Source organism: Malaclemys terrapin, chromosome 4, assembly GCF_027887155.1.
Source record: "Malaclemys terrapin pileata isolate rMalTer1 chromosome 4, rMalTer1.hap1, whole genome shotgun sequence".
Classification (NCBI taxonomy): domain Eukaryota; kingdom Metazoa; phylum Chordata; order Testudines; family Emydidae; genus Malaclemys; species Malaclemys terrapin.
Genome location: NC_071508.1, coordinates 43,657,187 through 43,676,729, shown reverse-complemented (window position 1 = coordinate 43,676,729; position 19,543 = coordinate 43,657,187). Strand labels below are relative to the sequence as shown.

The following is a 19,543-nucleotide window of genomic DNA, read 5'->3' as shown; positions in this document are numbered from 1 at the left end:
AGAAACACTGGCTAATTAATATTTCTTAAGGTAGGAAGGACACTGAAGAAAATTCAGAAAATAAGAAAACACAGTGGATCATACTTGGACATTTCTGCATGTTTGGCTTGGGGGGAATTATATGTTTTATAGGAAAATCATGTCTTTTTGCTCATTGTCTGCAGCATTCTGAAAGTTCATCTGTTAGTTGATAGGAGACATTTCTCACCATGGCTAAAGTGCAGATGGTTTTAATTGCAATGTGCATTTCTGATCCCATGGGGTTGTCTATTGTCACCTTGCTGAAAAGTGACATCATGTGTGGCACTATTGTAAAGGGCCAAATGCAAGATTATGATACAGTCTCCATCCATTTCTAATACTAGTTCAGAAATAAAAAAGGAACTTCAGGGCTGCAACACAGCCTCCATTTATCTATGTGCAAGCCTGCATCTGCACACACATTTTTTTGTATTTGACTTCAGCAAGAGCAAGTTCCCAGTGATTTGGACACATATCGAAAACTTAATTGAAACCATGGAGGTGCCTGACCATCCATCCAGGCTCACACAACATTTCTCTGCCTATATTCTCCCCATCGAGACAGCTTCTCCTTCCCTGATCCTTCCCCAACCAGACCTGTGCCTTTTTCTCTGTTTCTACACCAGTGACCCTCCTGTCTTCCTTTCCATTGTCATGATCCTGACCCTTTAGAGGTCTGGCTTCAGCCAGGAGAAAGAGATGTAATTCAAACCAGTCTTTACATTAATCCATTCTTCTGCTATAAGAAACTGTTCATTCTTCCCTAGTCGTGGGTCAATACTGGATATTCCATGACTGCCCGGGACAATCCATGCAAGACACATCCTTGTAAGACACAAACTAGTATCTGTCTACTTGCCAGTTTTCCAGACAAAGGAATGTAAAATTCTGTCTACAGTTTTATTTAAGTATGTTCACATTTTAATGAAGAAGAATGCCTCTCACTGAACAACAAAAGGTATCTCCCCATTAGTCCCTTGATGAGCATGGCCTGTTATAAGAAGGATGCTACTTTACCAGCAGGGCAGAAGCAACCATCAGTACATGGGGCTTTACAGATCTTGCTCCTCTCTGGATTGGCGCATGTGTCGGCACAGGGGTTTCCACATTCCATATATTCCAGGTTGTTTGGACATTCCTGGACTGCAAACCCAAATGAAGCATTTGTAGAGGGTAATGTAGAGGGTAAATCAATGCTCTAAATGCATATAATCATTTTCCAAAGGAAACTAACAATCTTGATTATAAAATGTTCTATCCAGAGCATTAGTGTAATTTTATCCACTTTAGGAACCAGTTACGTTTATGGTTACTTTGGTTTTATAAGCCAACAGCTCTTGCAGTTTTTAAATTGGCAGGCATTATAGATTATAACGTTATTTACACTAATAGTTCACTGTTTACTCACTCTCAAACTGAAGTAGTCACTGTTGTAACATGCCCTGTCAGGCAGATGATCATCACACACACTCAGAAGCTTGCACTAAATACTTTCATTATTAATCTTTATTTAACGTATTCAATTCTTGGAATAATCATTCAAAACAGAGAATTTTATGAAAGCACCTAATTTCAGAAGCCCTTATAAAACACATTAAAAGGAACACTGCAGTTATCTTCTCTGATAAATACTGCTAAGGATATATAAATTATTCTTAGATGTCAACTGAATTGGTTACAGAATTCAAATTCTATAGTTACTTACAACAAAGATCTTTGGTTCTCCATTTCCCAGGGATTCCCCCATTCAGGACGCAGTCTCGGGAATACTGGCTAAGGGTGCTGCATATGCAGCTGGAAACCAAAGCAGAATCAGAAGAAGAATTCTTTGCACAGATGCACATGTCTCCGGTGCAGGTGGCTACATAGTCATCAAAAGCAACCACTCTGGAACAGTTCCCAAGATGGGCTAGGAGTTTCTTGCATTTTGATTTCTGTAATGAAAGAAAAAGGAATAATCCACATCTTATCTTGGGGCCTGATCCTCAGCCAATATAAATTGGCAAAGCTCCATTGACTTACAGAGTCCGAGAGTTTAAGGCCAGAAGGGACCATCAGATCATCTAGCTTCAGTGAACTCTGATTTACACCAGCTGAGGATCTGTCCCATGATCACTAAGCCCACAGAAAAGGCCTGCCAGACATCTGATGTGCTCATTTGCTGTTCTTCTTGGATTGGCGGCTGTAACTCACTCATGTGCATTGTTCCACTATAAACCTCTGTAATGCTATAATAGCAGATTCTTAAAACTACAGCTTCATTTTGGGCTCTGATTCATGGTTGGATACCTGAAGAATTTTAATTCTTTGAACATTGTTTATATAATATTTGCCTCAAGATAACTTCTGGAATTGTACTTTATTGTATTTCAGGAAGGTTTATACTTACTGTGCCACCGACTGCACACACTTACATATTTACTACATTTATTTTTTTGTTGAGGAGAGCGACTTTTATGGTTTTTGGCATCTTCATCTTCAGCTACATCAGGGCACTTTTCTGAGGGCTCCTCTACTTTGTGAAGGTTTCCAAACTGCCTCGGGAGTAGTTTATAACCTGGAAAATTCCCAAGTACATCCTGAATACCAATCAAATCTTCAGCTCTGCTTCTGTATTGTGAAGACACATTTAATTATTGTGCTCTAGGGCAACATGTTCTTTACCCAAATTATTTAATATAACCCATACATCTGAAACATAGTGATTGACAGACTTACATCATTCCTATTGAGTTAGAATCCTGAAATAAGGAACACTTTTATTAGGAATTGATGAGTCTTTTTTAAAAAAGTGAACTTTGACCTTTCACTTAGAGGTCATCAGTTTTAAGGGGTTTCAACTGTTTAAGTGCTTATTTGAGCTAGATGGTAAATCTGTCAAAAGTACCTAAGTGGCTTAGGAGCCTAAGTCCCATTGAACATTTTGTCTGTAGGCTCCTAAGTCAATTCTGAATATAGAATTTAGGTGCTATTGAAATTGTTACCCAGAATCCTGAAGTCCCCTACATTGGCCTGGTAGGGTTATGTAAGAATGGTAAAGGGTACACGTAGTGTTCCTTTCATTTCTCCCCTTTGCAGGGGCTGAGTGCAGTTGAAATCCTCACATTTCTCATGTACCCAGGAGCTATCAGCAGCACAAGTTTTTGGCTGATCCAGGCTGTGAGCACTGCCGATGTTGGCAACATGCAGTGTGGGTCCAGAATGGATTTTAAAGTAATGTTGTTTGGACATAACCCTTTATTTCCTAATTAAAAATGGCTTGGAGGGCCATGCTATGACAATAAATATTTTGCTCAACCACTCTGGCTTTGTATCTAGGTAACACCCAGTTTCAGCTCAGAGTTTCCGTTGAATTCCTCCAGTCATGGGGAGGGGAATGTTCCCTTCCCATGGAAAGAGATTGGTGTGTTCTATCCCCAAAACATGCAGGATCCAATGGAGGCACAGTGCTACCACAGAGGGGGCATTGACTAGGGTCGCCAACTGTCTAATCACACAAACCCAAACACCCTTGCCCTGTCCCCTGCCCCACCCACTCCATCCCCCCTCCCCTCACTCACTTTCACTGGGCTGGGGCAGGGAATTGGGGTGCAGTAGGTGGTGAGGGGTGTAGGCTAGGGTTACCATATTTCAGCAAGAAAAAAAGAGGATGGGAGGAGCCCCGCCCTAGCCCCGCCCCTGCCCCTCCCACTTCCCGCCCCCCAGAACCCCCAACCCTCCCCCCGTTCCTTGTCCCCTGACTGCCCCCTCCTGGGACCCCTGCCCCTAACTGCCCCCCAGGACTCCACTCCCTATCTAAGCCTCCCTGCCTCTTGTCCCCTGACTGCCCCAACCCTTATCCACACCCCCACCCCCAGACAGACCCCTGGGACTCCCACGCCCCATCCAACCACTCCCCACCCCCTGACAGCCCCCCCCCCAGAACTCCCAACCCATCTAAACCCCTCTGCTCCCTGTCCCCTGACTGCTCCGATCCATCTCCCCACCCCTGCCACCTGACAGCCCCCCCCAGAACTCCCAAACACTCCCCCCCTGCTCCTTGTCCCCTGACTGCCCCCTCCTGGGACCCCTGCTCCTAACTGCCCTCCAGAACCCCACCCCCTACCTAAGACTCCCTGTTCCTTGTCCCCTAACTGCCCCCTCCTAAGACCCCCCCCAACTGCCCCCCAGGACCCTACCCCCTACCTGTACCCTGACAGCCCAAAACTTTCTCCACTCCCCCCAAAAAGCCCCCCCCCCGTTTCTTGACTGCCACCTCCAGAACCTTCCTGCCCCCTGACCTCCTTACCCTGCTGCTCAGAACAGGGTGTTGGGCTCTGTGCAGCCGAGCCGGACACGTGGCTGAGCTCCCCAGCACAACAAAACCCGGTCCCTGGCCCTGCACAACAAAACCCGGTCCCTGGCCCTGCACAGTGCTGCCGGACTGGGCTGCAAGGGAGCTGCTGGCTCAGAATGCAGGGCGGATCTGGCTCCTCTACAGCTGCTCCTGAGTCCAGCCCGGGACTTCCCTGCAGCCCTCCCAGCCGCTCGCTCTGCTCTGCAGGGGGAGGGGGGAAATCCCGGACATTGTGAGTGCTTTACAAATTCCCCCCGGACGCTATTTTTAGCACAAAAAGGAGGACATGTCCGGGTAAATCCGGACAAATGGTAACCCTAGTGTAGGCTCCAGCTGGGCGGTGCTTAACTCGGGCAGCTCCCAGTTGGCGGCGCAGCAGGACTAAGGCAGGCTCCCTGCCTGCCCTAGCCCTGAGCCACTCCCGGAAGCAGCTGGCACATCCCTGCAGCCCCTGGGGGGAGTCCCAGGAGGCTCCGCGCACTCCCCCTGCCTGTGGGCACCCCACCTCTGCAGCTACCATTGGCCACAGTTATCAACCAATGTGAGCTGCGGAGTCAGTGCTCAGGGTAGAGGCAGAGCGCATAGCTCCCTACCCCACTCCTTCAGGGGCTGCAGGGATGTGCCGGCCGCTTCCGGGAGTAGTGTGGAGCCAGACCAGGCAAAGTCTGCCTTAGCCCTGCTGCGCAGCCGGACTTTTAGCAGCCTAAAATCTCCTGGTTTGGCTTTGGTAGCCTCTGGGAGACAGAGCCCGATTCCAGGAGACTCCCGGAGAAACTGGGAGGGTTGGCAACCGTACCCTTGCCTCTTCAGTGCTGTTCAGTCCCATGAGTAGCTGCAGGCCTCAGATAGCCTGGCTCCTGCAGGAGCCATACTGCAAGGGGCTTCCCCAATCACTGTGTGCCCCTGGAATTACCACAGGGCATGATGTTTAAGTTAATGAATACTCTATTTGCTTCCTGCACAGATATTGGCAGGGAAAAGAATCCTCCTGGGAACTCCACCTGCAAAGTCCAAACCTGAGGAACATCCAGGAGGGGAGCCCGATGCAGGAGGACATTCCCCCTGCTGCTCCCCTTCAGCACTGATCCAGGAGTGCAGGCTCCCCTCCATTTTCAGAAGCAGAGGGAGCCTGGTGGCCAGAGTTGAGGGTTGCATTGGCCTCTTTCCAGCACAGTGGAATATTTGAAGCTGCCAGTGGCTTGCACTATGGTTTTTGTAAACATTATCCTGAGCTCCCTGAAGTTTCTGGAAAGTACGGATCATTGTTGATTATTTTTAACAATATACAAATGCAAAATCACACTGGTTCCTAACTGTAAGAGGATGAAAATGTGAAGACCTGTCATGGAGGGAACATCTACCCACCCCTACTATGAAAGTGCAACTACCTTAGAACCTATTACTATCAAGGGGACATATTTAGGGTTGCCAGACATCTGGTTTTCAACCAGAAATCTGGTCGAAAAGGGACCCTGGCGGCTCTGGTCAGCACCACCGACTGGGCCATTAAAAGTCCGGTTGGCAGTGCTACGGGTCTAAGGCAGGCTAGTTCCTACCTGTCCTGGCACCGCGCTGCACCCTGGAAGCAGCCAGCAGGTCCGTCTCCTAGGCGGGGGGAGGGAGACACAGGGCTCCGCGTGCTACCCCCGCTCCGAGCACCGGCTTCACACTCCTATTGGCCAGGAACCACAGCCAATGGGAGCTGGGGGGAGAGGGCAGTGCCTGCAGGCGAGAGCAGTGCGCGGAGCCTCCTGGCTACCCTACCTAGGAGCCGGACCTGCTGCTGGTCATTTCCAGGGTGCAGCACGGAGCCAGACAGTCAGGGAGCCTGCCTTAGCCCCACTGCACTACTGACTGGGAGCCGCCTGAGGTAAGCCCATGCCCTGACCCCGAGCCCCAACCCCCTGCCACAGCCCTGAGCCCCCCAAAACCTGGAGCCCCCTCCTGCACCCCAAACCCCTCATCCCCAGCCCCACCCCAGAGCCTGCACCCCCAGCCGAAGCCCTCACCCCCCTGCATCCCAACCCCCTGCCTCAACCCACAGCCCCTCCCCACATTCTGAATCCCTCGGCCCCATCCCCCAGCCTGGAGCCCCCTCCTACACCCCAAACCCCTCATCCCTAGCCCCACCCCAGAGCCTGCACCCCCAGCTGGAGCTCTTACCCCCTCCGACACTCCAACTCCCTGCCCCAGCCCAGAGCCCTCTCCCACACCCTGAAGCTCTCATTTCTGGCCCCACCCCTGAGCCCGCACCACTAGTTAGATCCCTCACCCCCTCCCACATCCCAAACCCCTGACCCAGCGCAGTGAAAGTGAGTGAGGGTGCGGAGAGCGAGCCACCAAGGGAGGGGGAATGTAGTAAGTGGGAAGGGGTGGGGCTAGGGTGTTCAGTTTTGTGCAATTAGAAAGTTAGCAACCCTAAATATGGTAGCGGTACAATATGAGAGGTCTGCAATTAACTTTGGTTCAATGGGGCTTGTGTGAATCTTTTCAGGTTTGCAACCCCCCTGAGAATCATGAATCAGCTTTAGGTTTCTCAAAATTCACCCTAGGTTTGTCAAAATGTGTATATCAGGGTACCTTTCAGCAAATCAGATGAAAATGTTTTTTAGGTTTTGTGTCATGCTTCATAAAACTCTAAGGAACATATAATATCCAATTCCTACCATTCAAATGCAAATCATTCTCCTCATTGCCATCATAGTTCCCACACAGACCACATGTTTTCCCCTTGTATGTATCTTCCAAGTCCAGCTACAAAATAAAAACAAACAGGAAGACAAGAACATAAGAATGGCCATACTGGGTCAGACCAAAGGTCCATCTAGCCCAGTATCCTGTCTACTGACAGTGGCCAATGCCAGGTGCCCCAGAGGGAGTGAACCTAACAGGTAATGATCAAGTGATCTCTTTCCTGCCCAGGGACACCATTCCTTACCCACCTTGGCTAATAGCCATTAATGGACTTAACCTCCATGAATTTATCCAGTTCTCTTTTAAACGCGGTTATAGTCCTAGCCTTCACAACCTCCTCAGGCAAGGAGTTCCATAAATTGACTGTGCGCCTTGTGAAGAAGAACTTCCTTTTATTTGTTTTAAACCTGCTGCCCATTAATTTCATTTGGTGGCCCCTACTTCTTGTATCATGAGAATAAGTACATAACTTTTCCTTATCTACTTTCTCCACATCACTCATGATTTTATATACCTCTATCATCAAAAGCACTAAGGTGTCAAATTTCTTCTGTCATGTGAAAACATTGAATGGTATGTCCAAACAAAAGGAAACTCGCTAAACAAACAGCTAAGCTACATTCCTTTAGTATTTATCTATTAATTTCTTTAGAACATTATTTAATGTACATCATTTGCTTCAATACCATTAAAGTATGAAGATTCAGTTAAATATAAAATGTTGCTTTCTTCATTATATATGTTTGGTTTTAACAAGTCCTTTCTCATTATCCACTCTGTGGCCCAAATTCAGAGGTCTTTACTAGAAGGGGCACATTCTGCTCTCAGTCACATGGTGTAAATCTGGACTATCTATAGTTACTATTTGGACTTCAGTTTTCTTCGGGGATATTCCCATTGATTTCAGTGGAGAGTTACCTCAATAAAAAGCTGAATAAGGACATATATACTTACAGCCTAATTAGAAAAAGGGATGACCAAATCCTGAGAATTACTGAGCATAAACAATGCTCATGAAACACCTATTGAATGAAGATCAAGCCAGGAAAATAATTAGGAGTACTTTACCCAAGCTCCTCCAATTAGAAAATGTTTAGATAAACTCAGCTATATCAAATGAAGGAGGGAAGGTGATTCCCCCAACAGAAGGGGGGGAAATCAGATTACAAAGTGTACGTAAACTTGCAAATACAAGTGAGTGGTTTAAAAGATGTAAATATATGTTTGGCAAATTTGCAACATTACTGTTTAGTAATAAACCTGTAATAGAACCTCATAGGAAACAGGCCAAATTCAAAGGGAAAAATAGTTAACAATTGCTATTTCTACCAGCTAATTGCAATATATTACACAGCTAGACCAATAATACAAGAATCCTATGGTACGACAGCTTCTTCCCTCCTCATATCAGGCACTACAGCCCCACTCTAGACAGGATGCTAAGTGTTCATGGAACAGCGGAAACCTGGTGAGAATGAGCTCCTGGCCACTTGATAGTGACTCCTATTGGCTTATCCTCTTCACCACTGGATTGAAAGGCAAACTTCATAGCACTTCTATGTCTTGCTGGCTGGGGCAAATAGCAGACTAAATCAGAATTTGAACTACCATGTGACTGTAGAACCTTTTCCCATATGGATACCAAGCTGGCCTTCTAGCCACATGAGCAACTTTTCAATCTTTTTCTATCTTCTCTATTCCCTTCTTTAACTCTCTGAATTGTGATGCAGGGAATAAAAATCTCTGAAGCACCCATTAAGTGGATAATTAGAGAACCACAGTCTCTAGGGCTGTCAACCCAGCACCTTTCAGCAACACTAAAATTCACTAAAATAACCAACTAACTGGATCTTCATACTAAGAGAGTGTCAGCCCAGTTCCACTTGAGAGTCAGGCCAAGCGTGGATGTGACTTGGAAGTAAGTACAGGTGTCTTCAATCAAAATGCTCTTCAAGCTGAAGGGAAGGGGAATCCTAAAAAACAGAGCAGAAAAAACAACAAACTATAAAATAGAGCCCAAATTAAATTTGCTCATCAGAGGTACTGAAAAATTAAACAAAAGTCAAATTGAAGCAATGAAAGGTATAAGTATGTTCATGTAAAAGTTAGAGTTGGTCTCCATTTATGCAAAATGCATTCTTTTATCTTGTCCAATATGCCCTTTTGCCAATCCTAATCCACAAGGCAATGTATTTTGTCCATTAGCCTGTTGATACTGGGCCACATCTTCAGCTGGTGTAAACTGATTGACTCTATTGACTTCAGTGTAGCTATGTTGATTGATACCAGCCTAGGATCAGATCCATCAAGACAGTAAGAGGAGCCAGATCATAGTACTGGGGTGGGGGGTTGCTTGTGTGCCCTGGGGGCTCCCCCGTGTGAGATACCACAGGTTCCTGTTCTCTCTCCACTGCCTTTAAGGGGTATGGGATTTGCTTTGGCCTGCAGTGCCATCTATATTGCTTTTGCATCTGAGCCAGATGATAGTCTCTCGCTTTGCCTATGCCTGGCTAAGAACGGAGTTTGGATAGCCAGCTAATGCTCAGCCTATGTAAGTCAAAGCAGGGGTTCCTCAACCTTTTCCATAGTGCAATCCTCTCTTACATTCCAGGACCATGCTGGGGCCCCATTCCATTTAGCAATACAGGAAGGGTAAGTTGTTTGGTTGGAGAAATAACTGGAAGAAATTGCAGATTTTTTCTCCTTTGATTGACGAGATGCATCTGCCTTTTGTCACTAAGATTTGCAATCTAATGACTCTTTCCTATGTTCCACTACTTCTGGATGTCTGGACAGAAACAATGGCCAATTGTACTTTTTCCATCTTTGCTTGACCAGGAGGGTGTGAGTGTTTCTGCCAGGTGTAGCCCTTGCCTTTGCTCTTGATATCTCTGTACTGGAATATGCACTTTACAGGGAGTTGCTCTTGAAAAATCACTCAAAAAAAATTCAGCTAATTCTACATGTGGCTCTCACTGTATTTAGCAGTGGTTCATGCATGGATCATACTTTCCCCATGCTCCACACAGTGCTACCAGTTCATTTCAGGTTACCATTCAAGGTTAAATCCCACATGTACACTTTTTCAGTGTTTCAGTATATTTGTATAATTTGAAATAGGAGAAAACAGTTTCTGGATTGACCTTTTAGTTGTGGAAGATTCTTTTAGTTCTTATTTTGATCATCACCTAAATGTGGGTCTGTAAGTAAATATGAAAAATCGGGATGGGGGTGGAGGGTATTAGGCATCTATATAAGACAAACAGGGCTGGCTCCAGGGTTTTGTCCGCCCCAAGCAGCCAAAAAAAAAAAAAAAAAAAGCGGCGATCGCAATCGCGATCTGCGGCAGCAATTTGGCGGGAGGTCCTTCGCTCCGAGCGGGAGTGAGGGACCATCCGCCGAATTGCCGCCAAATAGCTGGATGTGCCACCCCCTCCGGAGTGGCCGCCCCAAGCACCTGCTTGCCAGGCTGGTGCCTGGAGCCTGCCCTGAAGACAAAGGCCCGAATATTGGGACTGTCACTATAAAATTGGGACATTTGGTCACCCTAGTCCCACGATGCAGGAATCATTGGCTGGAAATGTGTATGTGTTATATAGAAAATCAAAATAGATTACCATAAGGGTCCCTTTTGTCCTTACCATCTATGAACTCTGATGGAACACTTACCAGGTGCTGAGTGCCTCATCTCCTATTAGTGTCAGTGGCAGCTGAGATGCTCTCACAGAAATTGTTCAGCACCTCAAAGGATCAGTCCCTGTATAACTTTCTAAGAGTTTTCAATGGCAGAAGGGCTTTAATTGCACTAACTCAGATACAAACTACAGTACAAGCTCTGTCAATCCTCATCCTTTGTGGCACAATCTGATCTACCAGCTGAGTGCAGGTTGAAAACTCTCTCACCTGGTATACAGTTGCATTGCATAATGTGGGCTATTTTGAATGTCTTATTCCTTTCTTTGATGAGTTTGCCAAGTCTAGAAGGGCTATTAATGCATTGCTAATATACAAGAATGTACTTAGAACAAACAACTTAGTCCAGGGAGAACAATAAATGTTTACTTACTCATGTCCATTCACTGTGATGCCTGACTCTTTCACCTCTAGAAGCACTCCATCAATGGTAGCAGTGAAGCAGACTGGAAATCCATTCTTGTCGCTGCGCTTGACTTGGATGTTGAAGTCCTGGTAGCTGTCATTGCAGTGCGAGGCGAAAACATAGTGGCAGATTCCAGGGAAATCAAATTTAACATGGTCAAATGTCTGAAAGTGGAAACTGCCCCAGGTGGAACATTCACTCCTGGTGACTGCAGGGCGCTGGACTGTAGAAAGAGATGGGGGGTAATGTTATCAGTGTGTATTGCAAGGTTTTATTTATACAGTGCCTAGCACCTGCCATTGAAGTGGCACTTTAAAGATTTAAGGGGGAGATTTTCAGACATCCATGGCACTTTGGCATCCAGCTCTCCTTGGCTTTCAGCTGGAGTTAGCTACCTAAGTGCTCTTCCTGCCTCTGTAAACCTCCCCTTAAACTGTATTAAACAGGTTGGAAACTGGTTTGCAGTCTCTTCTATTGGGCTCTCATCCAGGGCCGGCTCCAGGCACCAGGCAACCAAGCACATGCTTGGGGCGGCACCTGGTAAGGGGCGGCCAATTGGGGTGGCAGGGGGGGCAGTGCAGCAATCCGCGGGGGGGGGCGCTCCGGCGGTGCGGGGCTCGGCGGGGGCGCGGCGCTCCGGCTGCGCGGTGCTCGGGGGGGGGGGTTCCGGCACCGCGGCGCTCGGCGGGGGGGGGGGCGGCGGTCGGGGGGGGTTTCCGGCGGCGCGGTGCTCTGCGGGGGGGGGGGGGGGGCTCGGCGGGGCGGCACTTTTTTTTGCTGCTTGGGGCAAAAAAGTTAGAGCCGGCCCTGCTCTCATCCAACAAGTGCCACAAATAACATCACTTTTCAGCAAGATGGCTGCCTCCAGCAGTAGACTCAGAAATGCCAGTTGTAATTAAAAACTTTTCTAAACTACTCTTCATTTCACAGGTTACTCAAATTCAGAGGTGTGTCTAATATTGACTCAATAGACGTTTCCCTTCTTTGAGAGGGATGCCAGAAATGAACTTTTGCTGTACCTTAAATGGACCTCCAACTTCTAGTACAACTCAGTCCCATCTCAAAAAACTTTGGGCCACAACCTTGGCCTCTATGCAGCCAATTTGTGATGCTTAAAGACACCTTTGCTTCATCCGCCACTCAGGACTGAACCCCTTGAGTTTTCAATTGCATATGCTAAAGTTACACATCAAAACTTTCTTTGACTATGTATGAAACTACATCTCAGAAACAACCTCAGACTGCAAAGCTAAACAAAACTGGTGTAATTCTCCTTTAATGGGAATTACACTTTGCTGCAATATGCTTTAAGCCTCTCATTTTGCCTACCTGGCAGAATAGCAGGAGAAAATGGGAAGGTTTTTCTGATTTGTTGATGTGATGGCCTTCAGTAATATTAACCTAGAAATATCCACCACGGACCACATCAAAATCAGCCCTTAAAATACTCAGTGAACTCTGAAATTTTATGAAATATTCCTAACTGGGAATCAGCAGGGGTGCATTGAAAATATATTTTATTTAAATAAGATGCATCAATAAAACAAACTAAGGTGCCAATATGTCTTTCCAGATTGCATTTGGTAATAGGTGTTTGTAACACTTGAGTAGAGTAGAATAAATTAGCACCTTTCTGCATACGAGGCAAGGGAAAATAGTAGGTTTTACTCATTTGTTGGTGTGGAGTTTCTAGAAATACTAACCCTGCAGCAGCCATTACATGAATTCACAATCAATTGTTTGTGTAATAAATTAACTCAGAAAGCTATGAGACATTCAGAACCAGGAATCAGAAGGTAACAGTGCAGTAGGGAAAAAAATAGTACTCCTACTACAGTGCAGGTACCAGGCAATTAGCTCTAGGGGACATCATGCAGAAAAATTTCCCCTAGAGACTATATAAAAGTCAAACAATTTAAAAGAATGTCACCATTTTCTATATTACAAACTGTGTCCAGCAAATCTGTTCTTTAAACAACTAATCTTGGAACAGTGGAATGGCTGATGAATTGCCTTTTAACGCAAAGAAAAACAGTGAATTACTTAAATGAGGTTCATTTGCAGTGTACGTACACAGTGCTAAGCTATTTACAGCATGCACATATATCTCAGTCTAACCGAGTATATTTTAATTTGACATTTGCATTTGTTACTTAATGGAGGTAAATATCTAAGCACATAACTTCAGAGATTTTTCTTACCTATCTGCACTGGTGATTTGCCCTCGCAATAACTCCAAATTAGGCAGAATATCCATAGTGGCCCTCCCTTTCTTTTCCCCATCACACCTACGAAGAGGTAACTTGAAAATCCTTCCAGGGAAATGCCTTTTTCTTGGCTTATCGGCACAGTTTTATAGTCCAGGAATTTGGCGTGAGAACAAAACATTGATGGCAGGGTCCCTGAAAGGTGGAGCTTCACTGATTAGTCCCTCGCTGATTCTAGCTTAAAAGACTGAGCATTCACATTTCCTTCTGAAAAGACAACCACGTGTTTTTGTGGTACTTAATTTTGGGGGTGGGAGGGCATGAGAGAATTCACCGCAGCTTTTTCCATTCCCCTTTTAAATACTTTAAAATGGTGTTTCTTTCTTCCCTTCCAGTTTTGTCTTTTCCTTTGTAGCAAACATTTTCCTTTTTATTGTGACTTATTGGGACACAAGCACTCATGGCCCTGATTCAGTCCCTTACTCCTCTGTTCAGACACTAGTGGAATTGCTCTTCCTGAGGATTAGTTTGTTGGTTATTATTACATGCTCCCTCTGCTGGCTGGATGGCTACTTCTGAGCAATAGAGGAAAAAATACTGTAGGGTCAGGCATAAAGGAATGGCTTATTTAAAGAAAAAAATATTGACAGCTGAGTGGTGGACCTTAAAAAGTGAAATCAAAATGGCTCATGAAAGGGGCCAGGTTAACTGCATTGGACACTAAAGTCAACTTTCCACAGAACAGGTGCAATGTTAGTGCAGAGAATGCAAACTTCTTACCCCTACCATATAAATGTGGCTCAACCTTGCTTTGCAGAGAGAGGAGGGTGATTTAGTCTTCACTCCCATAAAGCTGGGATTCATTGGTTCATTGGAGTTGGTTTTCATTGTGAGGCTCTGAGATTTCAAAAGCCCAATTCACACAGGCCCACCAAAATACCATTAGAGCTCAATCATGAGCTGGTCTATGCACTTGTGCAGGGGGTTACTTAGAAGGACGGAGACAAAAAATATATCTGCATCACCAGTCACCTCAAATCAAGGCCCATTACTTAGGTTGAAGAGTAGCTTGCTGGAGTCAATGGGACCACTCATGGAGTAAGGTGCTTCTCAATGTGAGTAAGAGCATCAGAATCTGGCCCGAAAACATTAAGCCAAGGGGAGAGTCATTCTTGAACCCTGTATGTTTGTGACTGTCTATGGACAGTGATTTCTCTTGCAACAGTTTGCAGCGGGTCGTATTGAAGGGTGAACTGTCAGGTTGGAGGGAGGTTACCAGTGGAGTTCCTCAGGGTTCGGTTTTGGGACCCATTTTATTTAATCTATTTATAACTGACCTCAGAACCGATTGCAGGAGTGGACTGATAAAGTTTGCGGACGATACGAAGGTGGGAGGCGTTGCCAATTCGGAGGAGGATAGGGATATTCTGCAGGGAGACTTGAATGAGCTTGTGAATTGGAGTATCAGAAATAGGATGAAATTTAATAGTGAAAAGTGTAAGGTGATGCATTTAGGGATGACTAACAACAATTTTAGTTACAAGCTGGGGACGCATTGGTTAGAAGTAACGGAAGAGGAGAAGGACCTAGGGGTTCTTGTAGACCGGAGGATGACTATGAGTCGACAATGTGACGTGGCGGTGAAAAAAGCCAATGCGGTCTTGGGATGCATTAGGCGAGGTATATCTAGTAAGGATAAGGAGGTGCTGCTTCCGTTGTATAAGGCGCTGGTGAGACCTCATTTGGAGTACTGTGTGCAGTTCTGGTCTCCCATGTTTAAAAAAGATGAACTCAAATTGGAACGGGTGCAGAGAAGGGCCACTAGGATGATCAGAGGAATGGAAAACCTGTCATATGAAAGGAGACTAGAGGAGCTCGGGTTGTTTAGTCTGACAAAACGACGGCTGAGGGGGGATATGATTGCTCTCTTTAAATATATCAGAGGGATAAATACAAGGGAGGGAGAGGAATTATTCCAGCTTAGTACTAATGTGGACACGAGAACAAATGGATATAAACTGGCCGTGGGGAAGTTTAGGCTTGAAATTAGACGAAGGTTTCTGACCGTCAGAGGGGTGAAATATTGGAACGGCCTTCCGAGGGAAACGGTGGGGGCGAGGGACCTATCTGGTTTTGAGATTAAGTTAGATAAGTTTATGGAGGGAATGGTTTAATGGTAAAACATATTAGCTGAGGAATACCGAGCAATGGCAGGTAAATAGTATAATGGTTAACAAGGGTCAGGCTGGAGACTCTTGCCTACATGCTCGGGGTCTTACTCTTCGCCATATTTGGGGTCGGGAAGGAATTTTCCTCCAGGGTAGATTGGCTGAGGCCCTGGAGGTTTTTCGCCTTCCTCCGCAGCATGGGGCAGGGATCGCTAGCAAGAGGGTTCTCTGCCAATTGAAGTCACTAAAACACAGGATTTGGGGACTTCATCGGCAGAGTCAAGGGAAGGGTAGGGACTGTTTTGTGGTCTGCAGCATGCAGGGGGTCAGACCAGATGATCATAATGGTCCCTTCTGACCTTAAAGTCTATGAGTCTATGAGTTTTCCCTGCTGTTCAGCATCACTAGGCCTGGGTCACTTTATTCTGAATGAACTCAAGACTGTGTGTGATACTTGACTTATGTGCAAATGGAAGTGCTGAGGTGCTAATGAGCAGATATGGGTGAATTTGTTTGACAGAAATTTTTTGAACAAAAAAATGCATGTTTGATGACCGTGAAATATTTAGTGACTGAGTATTGAATTGTTTGAGTCAAAAAAACTAACAATTTTTTGAAAAAAATGAAATTTCTTTTCAACACTTTTGAAGCAAAACATTTTGATTTGAAATGACTTTTCATTTTGAAATTTTCTTTAATTTTATTTCAAAAATTAAAAATCATTTACACCTCCCAATTAAAATGAAATGCTACAGATTGAACAAAATGTTTCATTCAACCTAAAACTAAGTTTTTTAACTTCTAATTTGCTGAAAATTTTGAAAAATTTGGTTTTGGTTTGATCCAAAACAATATTTATTATTTATCAAAATGCCAACCAACTGAAAAATCCATTATTCCTCCTGCTTTACTAAGGAGTCTCATAGGCTTTAAGGTCAGAAGGGACCGTTGTGATCATCTAGTCTTCTCTCCTGCACAACTCAGGCCACGGAACCTCACCCACCCATTCCTGTAATGGACCCATAACCTCTAGCTGAGTTACTGCAGTCCTCAAACCATGATTTAAAGACTTCAAGTTACAGAGAATCCGCCATTTGCTCTAGTTGAAACCAGCAAGTGACCTGTGCCCCAGGCTGTAGAATCTGCAGCAAATACTTTGTGGGAGCTCAAAATCTGAAATTTTCATCTCAAACATAAAAGAGGGTACAGTGGTTTTAAATTGGATTTTTTTTCCCAACATTCATTCTATATATACCATTCATTGTATCAATATCATTCTATCTATACCATTCTTTCTATCTATCAACATACATTATACCTATAGCTGGATGAATAATTAATCATTTATACTTTGACAATCTTTCCACTTTCTCCCTTTGCTAATTTTCCATAAACGGATTGCAACTTTCTTATCACACTTATTCATCGTGCAAGGTTATTTCCTGTGACTAACTCTTGGGCTTGATTTCTTGATGTTAGGGCTGATTTACCCTACTCTTCGGGTACAAAACTGCCCTAAAAGTTGGCTTACCTGCTCACTGGACTATATCCTCAACCACCATAATAACACCTGTGCTAGCTGCCCTCCCATCCAGCCAATCCCAGCTGCTGAGATGACGCTGCATGGCATGGGTTCCCTTACAGTTGGCTGCTAGAATGTCTTTCTGGGCCAAGACTTGAGCCAGAACGACTCTAGAATTGGGGGAGCACAAAGATGATTTAAAACTAATTTTGACCTCACCCTCATTTAATGCCCCTTAGCCACAGCTCAAGATAGGGGCTCATTGACAACACTGAATTAGCCTCTTGTTCAGTGTGCAATGAACAAGATCTTGTGTACTATGTTATGGATGGTTTGCTTGCTGCTTTACCAGACTTTCGGGCATATACAAAGTTAAGCATCCTAGCTCTGGCTCTTTGATTTCTTACTGCAGTTTCCCTGAGAGGTTTACGGGCATTCAGTGAGTAACTCACAGAAGTGCAGGTGCAAATCTCTGCCAGATGAAGATTTGCTGCTGCTGTTGCTTTTAAGGAAATCCCACACCAGCAGGTGAGCACATTGTGCAGGACATGACACATGGGTTCACATTACCCCTTTCCCACTGCCTGTGCCCCATTAACTCCATTGTCTGTCAGTCACAATTAAACCAGAGCCCTTTGGGAGGTAAAGTCTGTTCTTGAACCTTTGCCATTTTGGCTGGTGCACAAAGCTGACATTAGACTTTATGGCACCAAGGATGGAACTTCTGGGTTTCTGCCCCTTTTCCTTTTAATCACAGCTCTTCTTCTACTCCATGCCCACCTGAACACTTAAGATGTCAAACCACAGAATTCCCGGTAGATAAATCAGAGTAAGAGAATATGCAATCATTGATATTCAGATGATCCCAATTCCCCTTTGTTCGATAGGGTACTACTGTAATAATCAGGTTCAGGCTTTGGTCAAACAATGAGTGAACCAGAATTGGGTATCTCCATATGCATGACGGCCATGCTGCTACTAGTGGTGATGACATTAGGGAGGGGTGGTTAAACCAAGGAGAGACGGTTCAAGAATCAGTGGCTCACAAAAACTGGGAGGAGCAATATCAAAAAGGTGTCTTTGGCCAAGGGTGAGGAAGGGATGCTGAACTCAGCTGAATCCTCCCCAGTAAGACCGAGTAGCAAAGTCCTGGCATGGTGCTGTAGGCAGGTATTGCCTCCATGGTTGCTGCTCAGGCATGCTGCAGTGAGGTGAGGGAAGGAAGAAGGCTCAAGGGGCCAGATTCTCAGCCCTGCTCCTTTCCTTTTATATCGCTCAGGCAATGCAAAGGCAGCAGCAACCTCCTGCAGCTCCTTGTTGAGGATACCCGTAATGTGGAGGAGCCCCCAGCATGGTTAGAGCTAGCAGAGCTGATTACTGCAGCTTCCTCCCTGAAGTCCCCAGGCATGGGGTGTTCTGGGGGCATGTCAGAGATGGCAGAAGGAGTGGCTAGTGTGTGACTTGCTCCAGCAATCACCATCTGGTAAATGTTCCCTTGGGGGAATATTGCCAGCTGGCACAAGTTAAAGAAACCCCCACACTGCTTCTGGGGAACAGGGCTGGGTAGAGAATCAGAGAGCTGTGAGCACTGCCACCCGCCTTTGCTGCACTCAGCAAAAAAAGTTTGGCTTAAGTTAGCTGGCATCCTTTCCTGGGAACAGAACAGAAGCAATTTGGAAGGCTTTTACTGCCCAAACAAAAAGGAGACCCTTCTCCCTCTTCTTCCCCTTTATCTCTATCTTGTCCTTTTTTTACCTGTGCTCGGGTCCTCTCTGTCTATTTTCTGGGAGCAACATTTGCTGCCAGTAACTGATCGGGATGTTCCGTTTCCAGCTCCTCTCCAGAAAGATGCTCTGCCACACTCTCAATAATCACTACAAGCATCCACACACTGGGCAGCGATTTCAGGGATGCTGATATGATAGGGATATTTTGAATGGATATAAGGGATTGAAGTAGCTTTTCCTAAGCTGTTTCATACCGACAAGGAGCCTGTGGGTATGCTGAACCCAGAGCACAGAACCAATGCCACTGCAGGCTTTCAACATATAACTTTTGTCTCTGTAACAATATTAGAATTAATAATTTTCCCCTTTATTGGGCCCCCTGGCCTAAGAGGCAGCTGATCTAAGATTCTTGCTTTCCACAGATGTCCTGGCAAAGGTACAATTATCTTGGCCTTTTCCCAGCATATTTCATGGATCATTTGCCAATGAAGGACAATTGTTTTTAGTTAATACAGTAGGTAAATATTAACTCCACTTTTTATCATATACAGAGGAAATGCTTTTATGGGCCAGATTCACCCATGCCTTACTGGAGATTCGTTGGCATAAAACTGGAGTAATGAAGGAATAAATCACATCCCATTCCCTTTTCTAGACACTTGTTGATGACACACTTATGCTGATACTTATTGAATAACTGAGGGAATTAATACCATCCATCTCCAGCTGCTTTGGACCACAGTACTTAAGTTCAGCACTTGCATTCATA

General features: G+C 45.3%; 1 protein-coding gene across 1 annotated transcript in view; it reads right to left on the bottom strand.

The window, feature by feature from the left end:
- LOC128836122 (mucin-5B-like) overlaps positions 1-13,433 on the bottom strand; it is a 69,921-nt gene extending 56,488 nt beyond the window's left edge. The window contains exons 1-7 of the mRNA XM_054026137.1: positions 13,352-13,433; positions 11,118-11,373; positions 8,910-9,024; positions 7,024-7,111; positions 2,436-2,578; positions 1,727-1,955; positions 1,039-1,164 (exon numbers count right to left, since the gene is read on the bottom strand). Coding sequence (XP_053882112.1) covers positions 1,039-1,164; positions 1,727-1,955; positions 2,436-2,578; positions 7,024-7,111; positions 8,910-9,024; positions 11,118-11,373; positions 13,352-13,433 — 1,039 coding nt within the window. The remainder of the gene's footprint in view (positions 1-1,038; positions 1,165-1,726; positions 1,956-2,435; positions 2,579-7,023; positions 7,112-8,909; positions 9,025-11,117; positions 11,374-13,351) is intronic.
- Positions 13,434-19,543: the final 6,110 nt, after the last annotated feature.